Here is a 20396-nt window from a genome sequence, read left to right as displayed (position 1 = left end):
TTACATTTTTTTTATCGAGTTGCTCTTCACCACGTGGGATTCCCTACTTTCATTGTTGTTGAATCAGACTTCTAGGGGTATGAATTATTTCGTATAATAGGGGGTCCACATGTTTGATTGTTTATTTCCTTCATCATGGCTGAAAGTTCACTCTCTACAGTTTTTTTTCTCTCTTTTACGCATGCATACAAGCCTTCATCGCATGGTTCTAAATTTGTATTTGATGTGCATTATCGGAATAGATTTAGGGTCTGGAACATATATTGAAATTCTGATTTTCTATATATATTTTTTCCAGAATGTGTCCTAAACCTATAATCTTTTTTTTTTAAATTTTAATAATACATACCAAACGCAACCTACATATCGTTATCTAATTTATGCTTAAACTTAGATAATTATTTACCAAAGGCAATATCAAAGTATTAGTCTTCTCTTTAGTAGTAATTAGTGGCTACTCATTTGATTGGATTTCTTGTTTTGGATTTAATTCATATAAACCATCAACTAAGTCATTTTAGGGATAATTATAATTTTTGAAAACACAAGACAATACAAAAAAGTTGTTTAAAAATAGGGCAAGAGATCGTTGCCTGTCGCATGGCCTCTGCACTAGCTTGTGGGCCAATGAGAGCACTTGTAGGGCATCAATATGGATAATATTTTTGATTTCACAATGGGCGGGGCTATAATTTTGTGCATTTCTGTGTTTGGCACAAGGCCCATGCGACCTGACATGTTCTTTTTCCCTTAAAAATGATACAATGATCACAAGGATTTTTATCTTGACACCCCTTAAGGTGTCAAATTTTTGTATTTTACTCTCTTAATTTCACACACAATTTTCTTTTAATGATGGTAAAATAATAAAATCTCTATAATTTCTTATATATACTCGAAGAGTGTGTAAGATAGCTTGTTGATTTCTTTGAGAAATTTGGCTTCACATAAATGAGAGAATCTTCAATGACACTGACCTCAATCCTAGGATGGACATCCAAAATATTTGGAAATAATGATACCGCTATGGGAGAGTTTTCTAGCACGCCCTTTATATATCTCTCTTGTTTTCATATGAAATGATCTTGTCAGTGGAGTTGTTACCTCCTCTATGTGAAATCATTTCACTACATCTCAATGGTGTGTTTTTCTATATTATTTTTTTTGGGAGACATGTGACTGTCTTAAAAAAGAAATCATTTATATGAGACTCATATATTTAAAACAAGAGAAAAAAAATAATAAATAAATTCATATAATAGGAAAATTCAATCAAACCACAAGTGTGGAAAATTTTCCATTGTGATATACAACAATATATTCTGCATCACCTTACTTATTTTATCTCATCAATCACTTTCTTCCAATTTATAAAATAGGTGAACACGTCATGTGATCAAAGACTGAAAAGAAAATAAGAGGTTTTTATAATTCCGCACATCTGATGACGTGTTAAAAATCTAACACCACAAAAGTGGCAATTGCTTTACACTGTTTGTTTCAATTAAAGAATTACATGTCCTAAAAACATGACACGTGTAAACACGTTATCTAAACCTATTTTTATGGCCAAAGAAAATAAGGACCGGACCCCAGCTATAAGTTATGATCACAATTGTTCAATTGGAATCTATGAGTGAAACAAAATGGACGATCAAGATTAATCCGCACGTTAATCACAAGGCTCGAGCCTCGAGGATCGGAATTGTAGATTTGTGCGTCAACATAATCAGTGGAGGGCATAAGGGTAATTTCATATTTATTCAAAACTAAATCAAATGAGGGGTATTTTAGTCAAATGAGTATATCAGAAGAGAACTGTCTGAATCATGCTCTGGAGTGTAGAATGTCTGAATGAGCTTTTCTTTGCCCTTTCTCTCCCTAAATTTTCTATTTACTTCGCGCGCCTAAAAAACAGGGTCGAAAGCTATCGAAAAGAATTTCTCTTTCGTTCTCCGATTTCTGTCAGTGGAAGAAGAAGGAACTCGCAAATCTCTGCAATAGCTCCACTTGTGTGTGTACTCTCTGCATCGGATTCTAATCTTTCATTGGACGAAGGCTTCGAAGCTCTGGAACCTTCATCAAGTGGTCCTCTCTACAAGTTACTCACTTCGTTCATATCTACATCAATCTGGCTCTCCGATCTCGCTTCCTTGGTTGATTAAAGAGTTAGATTTCACAGGAGCTTTTATCTGTTCTCTGGAAAATGGAAAAGTGTGCGTATAAGCTACGTATCCTTTGATTTGATCTGGCGGAGAAGCTTAGTTTGTGTGAACTTGAGAAATCTTGATCTAGGGTATTTGTTTAGTGGTTCCTGTATATGTTTTTGAGTTTGGGAAAGATAACACTGGATTTCAGTTGAAAAGCTTCTCTTTTTTCCTTTTTCATATTGTTCTTTCGAGAAGTATTTACAGTCTAAATTCGGCTGAATGTTTCTCTTATCCTGAATTTAATAATGTCTGTATTATTGCTTATAATCTAAACCGTGAAGTTCATCTACCTGGTGGACATATTTACCTTGATTTGGAGACTTTTTTCCTTGACTAACTGGATTTAGAGGAATTCGTGGCACACTCGTCCGATGTCAACTGTTTGAATATTGGGAAGAAGTCCGGTAGGCTTCTTATCACTGGTGGAGGAGATCACAAGGCGAAGCTGTGGGCGATTGGGAAACAAAGTTCTATATTGGTCAGTTCACATTTCAAGCTTCTATTTGATTGCTCATGATACTTATTGGAATGTGTAGTATTGTGGATTCCATTAACTTTGGGTAGTGCCCCTGATTCGCCGCTTGTGGCTGTGAGTTCCATGCTGCTATGAGCAACAACAACAACTAAGCCTTATCCCAATAATATACACTGTTTATATGATCGATTCAAAGCATTAACTTTTCTCTATTAGGAAAAGCATTAAAATTCAGGAACAGATTTTATCTGGACTTAAGGGTGGGCCTTGGCGCGACAGTAAGGTTGCTCCATTGCAACCAAGTGGTCGCGGGTTTGAGTTTGGAAACAGCCTCTCTGCGAAAGTAGGGGTAAGGGTGCATACATTATGACCCTCTCCAGACCCCGCAATGGCGGGAGCCTCGTGCACTGGATACAGCCTTTTTATAATTAGCTGGACTTGTGCAGCAAATTTCATATCACCTTCTTGTTTAATTTCATGCATGTTGAATCCATACTTTCCCAAAATACACTTTTATGGCCTAAAACCATTCTAATGTGGCAAAGGAGGTCAAAGGCGTAGGTGCAATATTACTTGCTATGACAGGATTCCTTTTTCATTTTCTGTGTGAATATGCAGAGCCTGTCTGGTCACACCAGTCCAGTTGAATCTGTAACTTTTGATTCAGCAGAGGCTTTGGTGCTTGGTGGAGCTTCTTCGGGCACAATAAAGCTTTGGGATTTGGAAGAGGCAAAGAGTAAGTGTTATTGTTTCCTCCTATATGGTTATCCAAAATTAGAAATGAAAGTTGGAATCTTCCCATTAAAAAGGATAATTTGAGAGACCCTCCTCCCTAGTGCATACAGTTGGCAGCATAGTTTGGTGGTTAGGTGAGTTATCAAGATGAGAAAGCTGAAAAGCTAGAACTCATGAGAAATGCATTGTATTGTAATGTGTTTGAGTTTGGGACTCATCTGGATCACTCATAGACTCTGTGTGTATGGCATGATTTGGGAAATTCACATCTTTGTTAGGTCTAAGGTATTAATTTTATGAATTGGAAACACTTATTAAAAAAATTTATGGAATGCAAACTTCTATCCATGACAACTTGCTGTTATGATGAAATTTTGAACTACTATGTGCATTGGAACTCCTAATTTGGTTGCTACTGTTGTTGAAGCGTAGTTGTACGCACACTTACTGGGCACAGATCCAATTGTGCTGCTGTTGAATTCCATCCATTTGGTGAGTTTTTTGTGTCTGGATCTCTGGACACGGATGTAAAGATCTGGGATATCAGAAAGAAAGGATGCATTCATACTTACAAAGGCCATACTCGAGGAGTCAGTACCATTAAATTCACTCCTGATGGTAGATGGGTTGTTTCTGGAGGATTAGACAATGTCGTGAAGGTGATAATGAAGCCCAGTTATAGCAGTTTGGACGCAACATGTATTCTGTTTTCTCTCCCATTGACCAGTGCAAACCTGCAACTAATGCTTCCTAAAATGATGTGCACAGGTATGGGATCTAACTGCTGGGAAGCTCCTGCACGATTTTAAATTCCATGAAGGACAAATTCGTTGCATAGAATTTCATCCCCTTGAGTTTCTTCTAGCTACAGGTAAATGACATGACTCTTGCAGGAGATTCCTCTGCTTAACTTATTTCCATTTTCCACAAATTGCGGTTGGTATGTTTCTTCCTCTGGATCATGTTTACTTCTTCCAATCCTCTATATGAGATATTGGTTGTTGATATATATCTATAAACATCTTATAATGTAGAGTTCCTCCCCCCCCCCCCCCAACAATTTGGCAATCACTTCTGGTCGTACAAAAATCGTATACAAATTTATCAGACTGATATATGCGAAAGGGACCTCGCATGGGTGGGACCAGCACTGGGTAATGGCCCTTTCTACATATGCAAAAAGGAATTTTGGTTTCAATGGGTTATCTGTTGATAAGCCTGTGACTGTTAGTATCTAAATGTGAAACTAGGAAAACCTTCTCCCTTTGTTGGTTGACCTGGCCTACTGCCACCCCTGTAGCAACAGCAGTATTCAAACTACACAAGAGAAACCGTAAATCCTGCTTAATTGGAGGGTAATGATCAGTGGAACATCTCTTAGGGTCATCCTAGTTGTGTGGATGTTAAGTTGCTGATCCAAAAAGTGTCCTGCATATGGTTTGGTTTGTTTACAGTGAATGCATTTTAGGTACTTAGTAAATTGGCATGTCCAAAACTTAGCTTTTTGGTTTGTGCAGCATTTTGGATGTACCAGCTTGTTGAGGCTTGAGCATGATGTGTATGGACCAGCTCTCTTACACACAGACGCTAATGTAGAACCAGTTCGCAACTAGTCAACTAGGAACCAATCCCACAATAGGATCACTCAATATTAATATCAGTACAATAGGTCATCAGTTCCAGCAACAGAAAATTAATACCAACCCTGGACAGTAGCTAATAACAGAAGATTTTGACACTGCAGAATAGCTACAGACCTGTAACACTCATTATATGTCATTCCCAACAAAAAATTAAATTTTATAGAATACCTTCACCTTTGGCAGGTCAGTTTGAGTACACAAAACTAAGAAAACCACTGGACCCAAAATTAGTAACTTGCCCGTCTATGATGCAGGAGCGCTTCCATGGACCGGCCTGAATCCGTTTGGGAACCTAGACCAAGAACCGGGTCCAAATATGGGTCTTTGGACTAGTAGGATATTTTAGGATTTTTATTTATTTCTATTTTGGGATTAAGATGTAATCTTTTATTTTATTTGGGTAGGTTAAGTAGGAGATAGCTACTAGGATTTAGTTTCCTAATTGTTTTAAGTTTACAAACTAGAATAGAGTTCTTTTCATTTTGGGTTTCTTTTTATTTAGGGTTTTTTTCAAATGCCCCCCTGAAAATGGCCAAACGTACAAATGCCCCCCTGAACTTTCACTAATTCCAATTGCACCCTTGCTTTCCAAACTAAGTACCACTATAGTCCCTCCCGTTAGTCAGAGACGTTATGTTATAACGGGTCCCAGTTTTTGAACATTGTTGGATCATTCTGCCCCTTGATAGGGTAGAATGACAAAAATGCCCGCCCTTGAAAAAAAAAAAAAAAAAACCTGCAACTCATTTTCCCCAAATCGATTTGGGGAAGATGAGTTGCAGGTATCCTTCAACCCATTTGCAATCATCCAAGCAAGCCCCTTCGATTGAACCCATTTGCAATCATCAATTGAAACCATAAGCCATTCCTTTTTTTTTACCTTCCTTTAATATATTCTCTTCATTCCTTAAGGTTGGTTAGATTTGCAGGGATTTCTTGCAATAGAGAACATCATCCACATCACCAGAATGATCAAGCAGCCAAAACCACACATCAGTTTTTGAACCTTTCCCTGGCTTCCCTTCAGCAGATTCAGACCACAACTGTCTCCCAGATCTTAAAACCCTCGCCCCATCCGCATCTTTCACAACTGATTTTGGCACAAATAACCTAATTGACAGTCTCATACCGACTGACGGCATGGGTGGAAGGTTCTGAAAGGGGAGAACACTCGAACCTATCTTCAACTCCTCCAAATCGCAGAGTTGGCGAAAAAACCTCGTGGACTCAGATTTAGAAGGTTCAACACATACTCCCATGCTTAGAGAGAGGAAATCATCGGAGCAAAAACCGCGCAAGTATCAGCGATTCAGTACTGTGTAACTCTTCTTATGCTGATAAACATAGATAAAATAGACAAAGAGAATAAAATATGAGATATATTGAACGATTGTGTCCAACAACACCTGAAAAACCTCCATTAAAACATCCTAACGGAATTGAAAAACAAAGAATTGAGCACCTATCTTCACGGGGGACAGAAAAAAAAATCGCACCTGAAAAACCTCCATTAAAACATAACCCTTTTTTATTCAACAGGTGAAACCCTAAACTCAACCTTCGGACTTGGGATGGAGGGTGGGGGTTTAAGAATACAATGTGTATTTGTTTATCCAAGACCATTGCAATGCTAAAAAATTAATGGAAGATGGCACCAGACAACCGAAACTCCTTGCTGAGTCAAATAATGGGAAAAATTGCAGGGACGACTGCAAATGGGTTGAAGGATACCTGCAACTCATCTTCCCCGATTTGGGGAGATGAGTTGCAGGTATTTTTTTCAAGTAAGGGCATTTTGTCATTCTATCCTATCAAGGGGCAGAATGGTCCAACAATGTTCAAAAACTGGGATCCGTTATAACATAATGTCTTTGACTAACAGGAGGGACTATAGTGGTACTTAGTTTGGAAAGTAGGGGTGCAATTAGAATTAGTGAAAGTTCAGGGGGGCATTCGTACGTTTGGCCATTTTCAGGGGGCATTTGAAGAAAACCCTTTTATTTATATACATGTAACCATGCTAATAGAATTCTGATTGAAAAAAGAAATGAATGATTTGATTTTGTGAGTGCTTTGGTGGCCGGTGCGTGTGCAATTTCCCCCTCTAGCTTCTGTGTGATCTGTCTCTCACCTCTTCTTTCTTCTCGTCCCCTCCTAGCGAGATTCCTCATCTTCTCTCTATTCTTCCTTATTTCTTCTCCCTATTGTCATCCCTCTCGTTGTAGCGATATGGTTGGCCTGAGAGAGTTCATTGGAACTCCTTTTCTTCAAACCTTCTTGGCTTGGTGTTTGAAGGATGAAATCACACTCCTAGGGCGATCAAACCTTAGAACTTCGAGCCCTAGTATCCTCTCTTCTCCTTTGTTGAGAGACAAGCCCTGCAACAATGCTGGTTTTTCATTTCCACTAGTGAACCCTTCAGAGCTATGACTCTATTGTTAGCAAGTTTTAGGTTTCGCCCCTAGTTTTGCCAGACCACGAAATCGAGTTCTGGCGAGATTTCGGCGAGTTGGTGTATTTTTTCCCGTCTTGACTCGGTGGTGGGTTGGTGGCCATATGGCCAAGATAGGTCCTGAACCTTGATATCTACCCTATTTTAGGCCTTCTAAACACAATGGGAACATTAATTTTTACAAATTCAAACCCAAAATGGTATTTTGACTTTGGACCCTAGGTTGGTGGTCTATGGCGTAGGTGAGCTTTACCCAGGCTATTTGATGTAGATCACAAGTCCATATGTACCTGCATGAACAAGCCCCAAAACCAGCCCAACAAGGTTGTGGAATTCGACTGCTGTGAGAGGCACCCTGGTCTGATGATGTGACAAGTTTTTGTTGGTCCGATGGAGCATCACCTAAGGCAGCCCCAGCCCAGAGAGAAGCATGAAGAAGATAAGAGACCAAGACAGAAATTAAGAAAAAAGAAGGAAGGTATTGTTGACATGAACAGTACCCAAGTTACTGTTCATGTGAACAGTGATTTGGGGGCTGATATGGACAGCTGGTGTGAAGATTAGCTGCTGGATGTTGGTGGAATATTCTATTAGAAGCTGCTATTAACTTTAACTTAGTTTCTATTTTTGTAATAGTTTCTTTGTTATTAAGTCTAGGTATCTAGTAGTTTCTAATTTTGTTTCTTTTTTTTTAGTATTCATGTTTGTTTAGAAGGCTGGATTCTATAAAGCCTTATTAGTTTCTAATTTCTATTTAGAAAGTAGACGTAGCTTTTATTTAGAAGTCTCTATTTTCTTAAGTTTCTATTTCAGTTCTTTGTTTCCTTTTAGTTAGATTTAGTTTCTATTTCCGTTTGGTTTCTATTTTTGAGACTTTCTATTTTGTGAAGCTTAGTGATGTAGGACAAAACGTGAAGAAAAAGAGGCCAAAACATTATTCACTTTACTAATCATGTGAACAGTGTCACAACCCCTTATTTTGCCTTGGTGAGAATATTAGTAGAAGATTCTGTGGGGCCCAAGATCAGATTGCATGGTGCTTTATGCATGGGGATTTAGAAGTTTAGTTTAGTTTCTAATTTCAGATTTTGAAAGTCGGCTTAAGTTTCTATTTTGAACCTTGCAACTTAGAGTTTCTATTTTAGTTTCATTACTTGTAACCCAAGTCTCAGCCTTGTAAGGGGCTTTCTAATTTTTAGTTTCTATTTTGGAGCTCAATCCTTGGGCCTTTATATATTATAGAGGCACCCCACGATTTAATGAAGTTGATTATTATTTCTACGAGCTAGTTTTCTCTTGTTCATGTGAGTGACTTGAAGGGCTGGGAGGCCTGGCTGAGAGAACCAAAACCCTAGGGCTGAGAGAGCCTGGCTGGTGAGAGCCGAATCTCCTTATCCCCCTTCACCTTCTATTTTCTTACTTTCCATCTTCTTCTCCTATCTCCAATCGATCCACTGCTACTGTTATTGCTGTGAGACTGCAAACTATTGCTGCTGCTACTTCTGTGAGACTCAGAAATCATCCCGAACATCTACAAGTTCAGCTGTTGCTGCTCAAAGACGAGTGTTTGAGTTAAAATAAAACCGCAAGCGTACGGGTCAATCGTAGCTACGGGTCGAACACGAGGAGATATACGCCACTCTATTTAACTAACTTAAAAGTAATGCAAAGTGAACCAAATTAAAGTGTTAAATTAAACTAATTAAACAAACGAAAATCAATGCATCCTAACTCATAATCATCTAACAAAATTAAGGGATTAAATCGGCGTCCTAACACATGAGCATCTAACCTATCAAACTAAAGCGAATTGAAAGGAATAAAAATGCAGCCACACATACTAACCACATAAAAAGAAATAAGGGAATAAAAATGCATCCATAAACCACAACCATATAAAATTAAAATAAAAGAAATAGAGGGGGAAGAAGAAGAAGATAGAGAGAGATAGAAGAGATGGAGAATGAGATTGAGAGTTTAGATAGTAAAACCTGGATGTGCTTGCATGAATGTAATTGAAAAACTTGAATACTTGCATAAACTTACCATGGCCTCCTCTTCTAAATCTTCAAGTCTTGTCTTCAACTTAAGAACTTAGACTAGAAGGCTTAAAACCTAAACTAGAATTAAGAAATTACAACCCAATTGAAGACTTAAATTGAAATTAAAGCATAAACTAAACCTATTATAACCATTAACTAAAAATCATAAAAGCAAACTAGAACTTAGAAAAGCCAAAAATCACAAATTAGAAGGAGAAGAAGAGAAGAAATTTCACTAAGTGAATGAGCCATTTTTACAAGAGAGGTAGGGGGTATTTATAGGTGGAAGAGAGGAGAAGAGAGAAGATGGAAGTGTAGGAGAAATATTCCCTAAGAAAAGAGAATATTCTCTTCTCTTTCCTCTTTTACAATGCCTTGAATCCTAAGAAAAAAGAAAAAAAAAATAGAAAAAAGAAGAAGAGAAGATTGTTTACATAGACCTTCTATTTCTAGAAAAATAAACTTCCAATTCTAACAAGTGCTTCATTTTCTTTGTAGATATCTTCTCCAAGCAATAAAATCAAAGCATCTTTGATTTTTCAACCTTCCATAGATGAAAAAATATAAATCTATCCCAAGTAGAATTCCAGAAGTGCCCTTGAGAAGTTGGAGGAGAGAGAGAGTAAGGGTGATGACTAGGATTCTTTTAAGAATAAATAAAATACCCATTCTGTCCTTCAGAAAACGTGGAGCATGGGGTGCTTATATAGGCCTCACCATTGTGTTCCTTGCGAAAAATCACCCAAAATAGACCCAAATTTCGTCCAATTCGGAGTTAGGGAGCCCAAGATATCTCAAGTTGAAGTTGGACTGTCCAGAGCCTTCCAAATGGAATCTTTCGGGTACAGTAAAGTAACTTCTGATAATTACATTAAGGCCCCTGAAATCCGAACTTCCGCTTCACTTTGTCCCCGTCCGACTGTTAATAATTATAAATAAACCCCTACAGACCATTTTCACGCGTCGTTACGGAAACGGCCATAACTTCTTTGTTTCAACTCGGAATCAAGTGCCGTTTGAACCGTTGCGAAGCTGACTCGATGGGCTACGCATCCATGCCATTAACACCTCTAAATAGCTTAAAAACATTTTCTTAGCATCATCTCCTCCATTTTCACAAGAATTCACCTAAAATCTGAAAAGCACAAGAAAGCACCAAGTAACTCTGTCCAATGTAGTAAAATGTATGCTTTATGCCCTAAGATTTCACACATAAATGTGTTCATCAACGAGGAAGATCACTTTCCACACCTGCCGGCTGCAACTTTTCAAGTTCTCTGCTGCTGCAATCGAAGGACCTGAACCCAACAGCCTTTACTCCATTGAGGGTGATACTTGGAGGACTATTTCAGACCTACAGGAGGCCCACTCGATCCCTGGTTTGGAGTCCAATCCCCTGCTGGTTAGCCAGATCTCATCAAACCTTCTATTTTCAAGTCTGCCTCATATCTCTGCAACCATTGACCAGATCAGGCTGAGATTTGGAGAGGTTTCTTATCACTGTTAGACCTTCCATTCAATCCAAGTTTGACACCAAACTGCTGGCTGGATTACCTAGTATTTGTTACCTTCTGTTTTGGTGTTTACTTTCTAATTCTGGTTTTATTGCTATTATGATGTTCTGCTGCAACCTGTCATCGATCCTACTGTAGAGTGGTTCTTAGCTGAACCTCTTCTACATTACTTAGGCCAAGCTATAAATAGGTCCCATCAGTTGTACTTGAATCCAGACTTGATTAATGGAGTATCTATTGTTTGCTTGCAAGTGTTTGGTCAAGACTTGTGCTCAACAACTGAGATAGCTGTGGGTGAGAGACCTAAGGCTGAGATAGCCTACCCCCTTCTATACCCATCCTCCCTCCATCTATCTATGTCCCCTTCTTCGTCTTCTTATCCTTATTTTTTTTTTAATGTTCTTCTTTCATATGTAAACAGAAAAAAAAGAAGCAATAAAAGTTTCAGTTATTCAATTTGTTCATCCTTGTTGTGTTGGTTGATCTCCCTCTGGTTTCCTTGGTTCGAGGTCGACTTTTGCATTACTACTCCACACAATATTTAGAACACATAATTAAAGTAGAGGTGTAAAATAATTTAATTAAGCATTAGGAATTAAAAAAATCAAACCATAAACCATTTAAGCATTGGGCATCATATTCATATTTATGCATGGTAATTGATTGACAATTTGTTAATAATTGTTAGAAACTTGGAAAGAGACATAGATTAAACAAATAGAAGTGTAAGTGTGTAACAAGTCCTACCATTTGAGAGTAGCTAGTACTAAAACGAGTGTCGGGCCGGATCATCAAAACGACCATGTTGTTGTTGTTTTCTAATCAAGCTCTGCTCTTGTTTTTACCTAAAACTGTTCTTGAGATGCAATGCAACTCCCTCTCTTGATGTTGAAGCTTCAATCTTGAATCTCCCAGCTTTAATCTTCAGTTGAGGTGAGATTTGCCAAAAGCACCAAAACCTCACCTCTAAGTGTTTTTCCTTCAAAACAGTGCGAGAGAGGGCGAGATTTCGAGTTGAGGTCAAATCTCGCTGAGAGGGTGCCTTTTTATGGCTTGGTTTGGTCCCGAGATCGAGATATACCACGAGATCTCAGCGAGATACCGAGATCTCGACTGAGATCTTGCACAAATCCTGTATCGCCTACCGTCTCGTCTCGAGACTTCACGAAAGCGAGATATTTTTGAGATCTCGGCGAGATCTTGTATTATGATTGTTAGGCTGGAGTTTGAGTTCGGTAATACCTGGTCCTAGAGGGTTCATAGAGGCAACTCGAATCCCCATCTTTCTGGCTTGATTGGATTTCCCGATTTGGAGGGCCCCACATCAAAGTCGCAATCTCCCGTTGCCCGGTTCTGTTCTTTTTCTCTCACGATCTATTACCCCTTTTAATCCCTACTAACAATAATACCCCCGCTTTTGCATTGTATTCCCTTTAAGCTTTATTTCTTTCTTCTTTCAAGAATACCCTTTCCTCATCAAACATGCTATTCCACTTGCTGGTTGTTTTCTTTGTTAAATTCACTACCATTAATTACAACTTTGTCTTCCACTTGATTGTTTGAGTTGTATAGTATCCGGGTATGTCCATAGCGGACCCAATAGGGTATTTTGACCTGTGTTTCGCATCAGTCTGATGGAGCAATCAATCCAGTCAAGTTTAGGGTTCGATGGAATGGCTCTTCTAAATTTCAGTCAGTTTTCACTGCTGGATTACAAAATATGACATGAACTCAGAATTAGTAAGTGGAACTCGATTTAGCAACTAGAGTGCTCTGATGGGGAGATCCTTATGGTCGAAGGCAGATCACTTAGGGAGGATTGTCTCCAACATTCAACTCCAACTGATGGTTGAATGCACAGTTATGGGCTCTGTCGGAATATGGACTGAAACCACGAGCCTGATCTGGGGTTGCTGATGCTTGAAGTTTGCTGCAATATAATCACTACTAATACAGTAGCCACAGGGATGGAGTTCAGTCTTCAATGATCCAGCTTCAGTAGCACTTGGTGGTATAGTCTTCTAATGATCTTCCAACAGCCAAAGAGGTGGGAAACAGATCCTTGGTTACACTCAGCACCAGGTTACTGTAGAATTAAATAAAGTAGAAACAAATGAAGAAATAGATGGAAGAAGAAGAAGATGGGGATAGATGTTTGAGTCTTTCATTCACACTTAGGCCTCTCACCTCACATAGGACTGACTCCTACTTTACTGCCTCTCACAGCACTCATGGTTAACAAACCATTTTTTGTTTTTTCAAATTGTGGGGTGTGTGAATACAGCCCCTACTTTATTTATAACACCAATATGGGCTCCTTCCTTGTGCGGAAAGGAAGTCCCTTTACAATCTGGACATTTTCTAATTAGAAACTGAATACAAATAGAATCAAAATAAAATCTAAAAAAAAAAAAACCTATGGGTCACCATGCAAGTCAGGATGGGTCCCCCAAATCTGGAAAAATATTTTACAGCTCTTCTCCATGCTAGCTGTCAACGGGGCCCACTAAATCTGAAAAAATCTCTCCTTTAAATCCTGCTGTTCAATGGCTACAAAGGAGCAGAATCTGGATTGGAACATGGGTTTGATGCAGGCCTAAATAAATCAGCATATGGACCCACCAACACGGTTCGATGAGAACAAAATCTGGACAGGCTTATCCCATTGATCTACATCAGACACATATGCACATGTACGAAAATGGAGGCATGTATTTTATTATACATTTACTGATTTACATATGTAGTCACTTGTGTATTTATTTCGAGTCTGGAAACAGTCTCTCTGCGAAAGCAGGGGTAAGGCTGCATACATTATGACCCTCCTCAGACCCTGCAGTGGTGGGAGCCCCGTGCACTGGGTACGCCCTTTTTTGTTGTTGAAGGCAAATAAATGCCTACATGATTAGGCACCTCTCCAAGATTAGTTGGTCTACCACCTAAGCAAGCTCAAATTAGGTTCCCATATTGTTAATAAGCTGGTTTCATGGCAGGTGTGTGCACACCTGTGCCAAATAAAATGAGAATAAGCCAACTATAGCCTCATTTGGGACCTAGTGTACTCATTATTTGGACTACTATTGGATTTCCAAGTGCTTTGTTGATTAGTGTCCAATGATATTCCTTGGCAGCCATGAATTTCCTGCTTTTCTTCAACTTTGGATGACTTCAAAAGTAATGTGGCTCATTTTTGTTGGGTTTTGTGTCTTGTATTCTGTAGTGGTTCGCGCAGTTATTATTGGGCTTGTATATGCTTGGGTTGGGTTTTGTGTCCATCACATATATAGGGATAAAATTGTAATTGTATGGGGACTAGGGTTTCTAGGTTGCCTATATATTGTCTCTATGGGGAAAAACCTTGACACAAGCAAAGGAGATCACATAGTGAGGTGGAGAGTGATGTAGAACTATTTTTAGCTAGTGAAGATTTTTTTTGGCTCTCTCAGGTGGATATAGGCATTCGTGTCGAACCATGTTAAATTCCTCGTGGTTGCGTGTGATTCTTTGCTCGAATTCTTCCTCGTGTTTGTGCATTTATCCCAACAAGTGGTTTTAGTTTGACGTTCAGCAGATAGTTGCAAGTGGTGCGCTGATAATTGGGGAACAAATGGTGAGTAAGGAGAGCAGAAGAAGGTACAAAAGCAAGTCAGTTTTTTTCTTCACAGGAGTGCGCGGATCTGTTTTCCTTTTACAGTGTGCATGTCCGTGTAAGAGAGTAAGAAGATGCTCACGGTGTAAGGAAGGGAAGGGGAAAAAAGTGAAAGAAAATGGGTTTGAAACCACAGCTTAAGGAAAAGTAGGATTGCGGCTTGTCCTGACACTCTCATATTCGTCGTGAGAAAAGGGGTTCACTCTCCTGTTTGTAGTGAGAAAGGGGTGTGGCTCCTCTTGACATTCTCATCATTCGGAGAGTGTTTGTAGGGAAAGAAGTGGGAAACAAAAATACAGAAAAGGAAACTCACAGTGCAAAGAGGTGGGTGGATGCTTCACGCATCTCGAGGAGGGAAAAGGGAAAGCGAGGAGTTGCGTGGAAGGAAAGAAAAACAAAAAAAAATGGAAAAGGAATGCGCACAAAGTCCAAGGTGAAGAAGCACTTAAGGAAGAGAGGAAGAAAAAAAAAGATCGAGTCAATCGGATAGCTGGGAAGGGTTTCAAGCTTCAACATAGAACACTTCAACGGCTATAATGACTTCACCTTGTGGTAACAACGGATGAAGAATATTCGTACGCGGGAGGGGATAGTCAAGGCTCTTGGGAAGAAATCAGACAAGTCAGACAACTCAGACAAGATGATGGACGTTGAGTGGCTAGAGTTGAGGGATTTAACGAACAACACACGATCCAATTGTATCTTACTTACAACACTCTTCGCGAGGTAATCGGGTTTCCAGATCTGGAGGAAGTCTGGGCTAAGCTAGAGAGCAGATACAAGTCCAGGTCACTGACAAACTAGTTATTTTTGAAGAAACAATTATATGGCTTTCGGTGGTCAAAGGGAGCAAAATTTGAGGTGCACTTAGATTAGTTTAACATGATACTAATGTAGTTATCCACTCTAGATTTTAAGATCGAAGAGGACATTGCACTTCTCTTGTTGACCCCCTTTATTTGTTCAGATTGTGTCTACATTGTTGTTCGGTAAGGAACTCTCAAACTTGACAAGGTTAATACTACTTTGCTGATGAATGAGACACAATGGAAGATAGTGGTGAAGGGATGTCAAAAGAGGGAATGCCTTGGTTACAGTTAGTGGGCAAGGCAAAGGCAAATCATGTGAGAGACAAGAGGGGTCTGACAAGAATAAGGGTTGGTCTATATTGAAAGGTTGCAAAATAATCTATTATTTTTGCGACACGGAGAGCATTTAAAGGGGAATTGTCCAAAGCAGAAGGAGGATAAAAAGGAGAAGGCAAAAAGGATAATGACGGTAATTTATCTAATGCTACTATTGTGGAAGGGTCTCGGAGTGATAGAGATGTCTTTCTCACTTCATCAGGTACAAAAACTTTAGATTGGATTTTATATTCTGATTGTTTATTTCATATATGTTAGAAGAGGGCAGGCCTTGGTGCAATGGTAAAGGTTGTTCCATTGTGACCAACTGATCACAGGTTTGAGTCTGGAAACAACCTCTTTGTGAAAGTAGGGGTGAGGCTACGTACATTATGACCCTCCCCAGACCCTGCAGTGGCGAGAGCCTCGTGCATTGGGTATGCCTTTTATTTTTATTTTTATTACATATATGTTCATAAGGATCAGTTTGGTACAAATCATTCATGTGATAATGGTACAGTGAAAATGACAAACAATGTTGAAAGCAAGATTGTCGGGATTGGGACTATACAGATTCACATGTTTGATAGGATTATGCGAACTTTGGCCAGGGTTAGACATGTGCCAGGTCTAAAGAAAAATCTGATTTCATTAAGAACACTGAATTTAAGAGGTTTCAGATACTCATCTGAAGGTGGAGTTCTCAGGGTTTCAAGAGGGCAGTGGTTGTGATGCATGGGCGGATGATTGGAAATCTATATAGACTTGCAAGGAGTGTTGAAACAGGTGGAGCTACCGTTGGAACTTAGGCAAACGATACAGATAGACGTTGAAGGCTGCAAACATTTCAGGTTGTGAATAAATGTAGATGTGGAGAGAAGCGGGTCTATTGCGCTTCGGATCTTGTGAGTGGAAGTGATCTCTTTGATTGTGTTAGAGCAGTAGGAGAGGTGAAGTCAAATCACATCGTGGGGAAGGAGTTGCATGGATAGATGATTGGAAATCTATACAGACTTGCAAGGAGTGTTGAAACAGGTGGAGCTACCATTGGAACTTAGGAAAAATATACAGATGGACGTTGAAGGCTGCAAACATGTCACACTGTGATCAAATGCATATGCGGAAAGAAGCGGGTCTCTTGCACTTCAGATCTTGTGAGTGAAAGTGATCTATCTGATCATGTTACAGCAGTAGAGGTGAAGTCAAATTACATCGTGCGGCAAGGAGTTGTATGGGCCATCTAGAGCGGGGGTGTAGGCTATGTTGGTTGGGGTATGTGACATACATGTAGAGACAATGATGGAGTTTGTAGAATCGACAAAAACAACGTTCTTCTTTAATATGGCTTGTAGAATCCAAGCCATGATGGAGATTTGTTAGGTTTTGTGTATTGTATTTTGAAGTGGCTCACATAGTTATTGTTGAGTTTGTATATGCTTAGGTCAGGTTTGGGTCCATTACATGTACAAGGGTAAAATTGTTATTGTATGTGGATTAAGGTTTCTAGGGTGCCTATATATTGTCTCTGTGAGGAAAACCCTTGACACAAGCAAATGAGATTACATAGTGAGATGGAGAGTGGTATAGAGCTTTTCTCTGGGCTAGTGAAAAATTCTATGGTTCTCCTTTGTGGATGTAGGCTTTTCGTGCTGAACCTTGTTAAATTCCTTGTGTTTGTGTATGATTGTTTGCTTGGTTTCTTCCTCGTGTTTGCGCATTTACTCCCCAATTTAATGCTTAATTTCAATGGGTAGCCTTTCATGAGCACAATCTGAGGACATACAATGCTTTAGGTAAAACATCATTTAGTTTGAGTTACCATCTATTATTTGTAATGATCCAATAAAGTCAATCTAATAATGTCCTTGTTTTCGGTTATAGTCATGTATACTGATAGTCTTTAGTCGAGATCAAATTTCTTAAAATGTAGGGTTACCATTGCCATCAGGTGAGGGCGGACCTTGGCGTAATGTTAAGGTTGCTCCATTGTGACCAAGTGTCACTGGTTCGAGTCAGGAAACAGCCTCTTCGCGAAGTGGGGTTAAGGCTGCGTACATTATGACCCTCCCCAGACCCCGCAGTGGCGGAAGCCTCGTGCACTGGGTACACCCATTACCGTCAGGTCAGCTTTGAGGGACTCAGGAAATTATGATGCTTGAGCTTGTGTAGGCATTTAACGACTGATATGTACATTAAAAAAAGAGACACTCTACTTGATCGCATACTTTGTCTGGTTCTATTTTGCCTCTCATTCTGTGGAAGCTTATGTTTCTAATCAACAACAACAGCAACTAAGCCTTATCCCAACTAAATGGGGTCGACCTTATGTTTCTATTCGTTCTTGATATAAATTCGGCGTACCTGCCTTGTAATATGCTTTAATTTATTGTGCATGCCTCTCATGTATGTGTGCAATTGGTATAACTTTGTGCTTTCCCAAATGGTGGGGAGTAATGCATAATTATTTTCCAGGTTCTGCAGACAGGACTGTGAAGTTCTGGGATCTAGAAACCTTTGAACTGATTGGATCTGTTGGACCTGAGGTATATCAGTTATTCTCATGTTCCTTTCTGTGATATGCTCTTATATTCATAACTGAACTCTCTGACAAGAATTAATTGAGACGATCTCTCTTATATAAATTATTTCATGTTCTATTTTCTTGGAACACTAGTTTAAGGTTTCATTTTATGGACCAAATGTATATATGGTTTTGGGTTTTTTCTTATGTAGTTTCTTTTTTTTTTTTCCTTCCCATTTCATCTCTATCTTCACATTTGTCTTGTACTCTTGTTATTTGGGATACTGAATATCCACATGCAACTGTTATGATGAGCTTCTATTTTTTTTTTTTGAAATAGCAGCATTGATTCTGTGTAATTAGTTTTGGGTGGTAATGATGTAATATGCATCTTGACCTATTTTAGTGTGCTTAATAGGTAGTGCACTTTATGGCTGTTTAGTTAGTGGTAAGAAATTCAACAACAACAACAACAACTCAGCCTTATGTCAAATAAATGGGGTTGGCTACATGGATCCTTGCGCAAAGACAAAAAATTAAAACATAATTTTATCATAAAAGATCCTTTATACATGAATATGATCCTTCAATTAATTAAGATTGATCCATGAGTCATGCTATGTTGCCGAAGATAGATCCATGTTTGATGAAGATAGATCCTTGATCAAAGGCATGGGTCATGGTACATCATAAAAGATCTCTAATCAAGTATCCAGACCATGTCCCTTCAAATAAGATTTATGACCCATGTCTTATATCATAATTGATGATGCTAGATTGTTGATCAAAAGCTCGGAATATGACCCATCATAAAAAGATCTCTGATCATGAGTCCAGATCATAGTTATCAAGGCGTTGCCAAGGCGTCCAGGCTCCTTGGTCGCCTTAGACACCTTTGGCGCCATGACGGGCGCCTTGCCGCCATGGCTGTGTCGCCTTGATTTTTTACCCTCTAAAACGCCATGGACGCCGTCCCACCATGATAACTATGGTCCAGATCATGTTATTTCAATTAAGATCATTATCCAATTCCCATATTATGTTTATGGACAAAGTTTTCTTTCACCCACAGTGAAACTTCGTCTAAGCTTGGTGTCTTGCCTACTTCCATTCTTCTTAAAGTTTCTTTGACTTCAGACACCCTAATTTTGCATATATATATATGACAAGTAGTGTCATGCTGAGTAATACCACCCTCTGGGGTATTATTACGAAAAATTCTTCATCTAGGAGATTGGAGAAATACTCATTCCATTGCTTCATAATGTTTTCATCCTCTATTAATACTGGCAAATAGGCTCCCCTATCTTATGAATTTGCGAAATGAGGCACATATCTATGACCACCAATTTATGTTGAGTTGCTAGACTCTCCCCAGGTATAACCTTACAATCCTTGCAAAACAATCTATCGGGCCTTTTTGTTAAGAAGAAAAATATTTGGTTAGTATCATGTCCACTTTTGTAGGTAACCAAAACAAAAAAGGTGTTCACAATGGATAAATTGTAGGCTATCGCAAAGTCTAAAACTGAGGTCCCCGCATCAATCCTCTCTCCAACTCCATAGCCTCCATTAACACCTTCATAACCTCTACGATCTCTCCCAACATGTCCGTTCAGATCACCCCCTATAATAATCATATCTCCTTGACTAAAACTTTACACTAATCCATCTATGTGGTCCCAAAATTGTATCTTATTACTTTCTTCCAATCCTACTTGAGGTGCATAAGCGCTGATTATATTGACAACTTCTTTCTCCAACACCAACCTATTGGATATAATCCTATCTCTACAATCATATCTCCAAAATTTTTAACATCCACCACAGCATTCTTAAGGTCAGTATCCACTACAATGCCCACTCCACTTCTATTACTTTGGTCTCCTGTATACCAAATTTAAAGCTGTTCAACATTTTATCTTTTTTTACCCTTCCGCCTAGTCTCCTGAATACATGCAATATTAATCTTCTTCTACTCATAACATCCATCAGCTCCATACTCTTACCTGTTAAGGAACCAATGTTCCA

At 39.0% G+C, this 20396-nt stretch overlaps 1 protein-coding gene and 1 long non-coding RNA gene across 5 annotated transcripts in view; one reads left to right on the top strand and one right to left on the bottom strand.

Moving 5' to 3' along the window:
- The first annotated feature begins 1834 nt into the window (after positions 1 to 1834).
- LOC122641103 (katanin p80 WD40 repeat-containing subunit B1 homolog KTN80.2) overlaps positions 1835 to 20396 on the top strand; it is a 48808-nt gene continuing 30246 nt past the window's right edge. For 2 of the 4 annotated variants that reach the window (XR_006329807.1, XM_043834425.1), the window contains exons 1-6: positions 1835 to 2231; positions 2558 to 2688; positions 3304 to 3421; positions 3853 to 4079; positions 4189 to 4291; positions 18317 to 18387. Coding sequence is in view for 1 of the 4 variants with exons in the window: in XM_043834425.1 (XP_043690360.1) it covers positions 2207 to 2231; positions 2558 to 2688; positions 3304 to 3421; positions 3853 to 4079; positions 4189 to 4291; positions 18317 to 18387 (675 nt within the window). In the remaining 3 variants the exon portion in view is untranslated. Of the gene's footprint in view, positions 2232 to 2557; positions 2689 to 3303; positions 3422 to 3847; positions 4080 to 4188; positions 4292 to 18316; positions 18388 to 20396 lie in introns of those variants that run through there. The other 2 variants (XM_043834426.1, XM_043834427.1) reach the window with 2 other exon arrangements.
- Positions 2531 to 20155, bottom strand: LOC122641107. The gene is made up of 3 exons (XR_006329809.1): positions 20017 to 20155; positions 11810 to 11814; positions 2531 to 2547 (listed from the first exon to the last, which is right to left on the bottom strand). It is a non-coding gene; the product is annotated as an uncharacterized LOC122641107 (long non-coding RNA).

Source organism: Telopea speciosissima, chromosome 9, assembly GCF_018873765.1.
Source record: "Telopea speciosissima isolate NSW1024214 ecotype Mountain lineage chromosome 9, Tspe_v1, whole genome shotgun sequence".
NCBI classification, from domain to species: Eukaryota; Viridiplantae; Streptophyta; class Magnoliopsida; order Proteales; family Proteaceae; genus Telopea; species Telopea speciosissima.
Note: the sequence above shows the minus strand (reverse complement) of the source record. Positions and strands in the feature narration are given on the sequence as shown.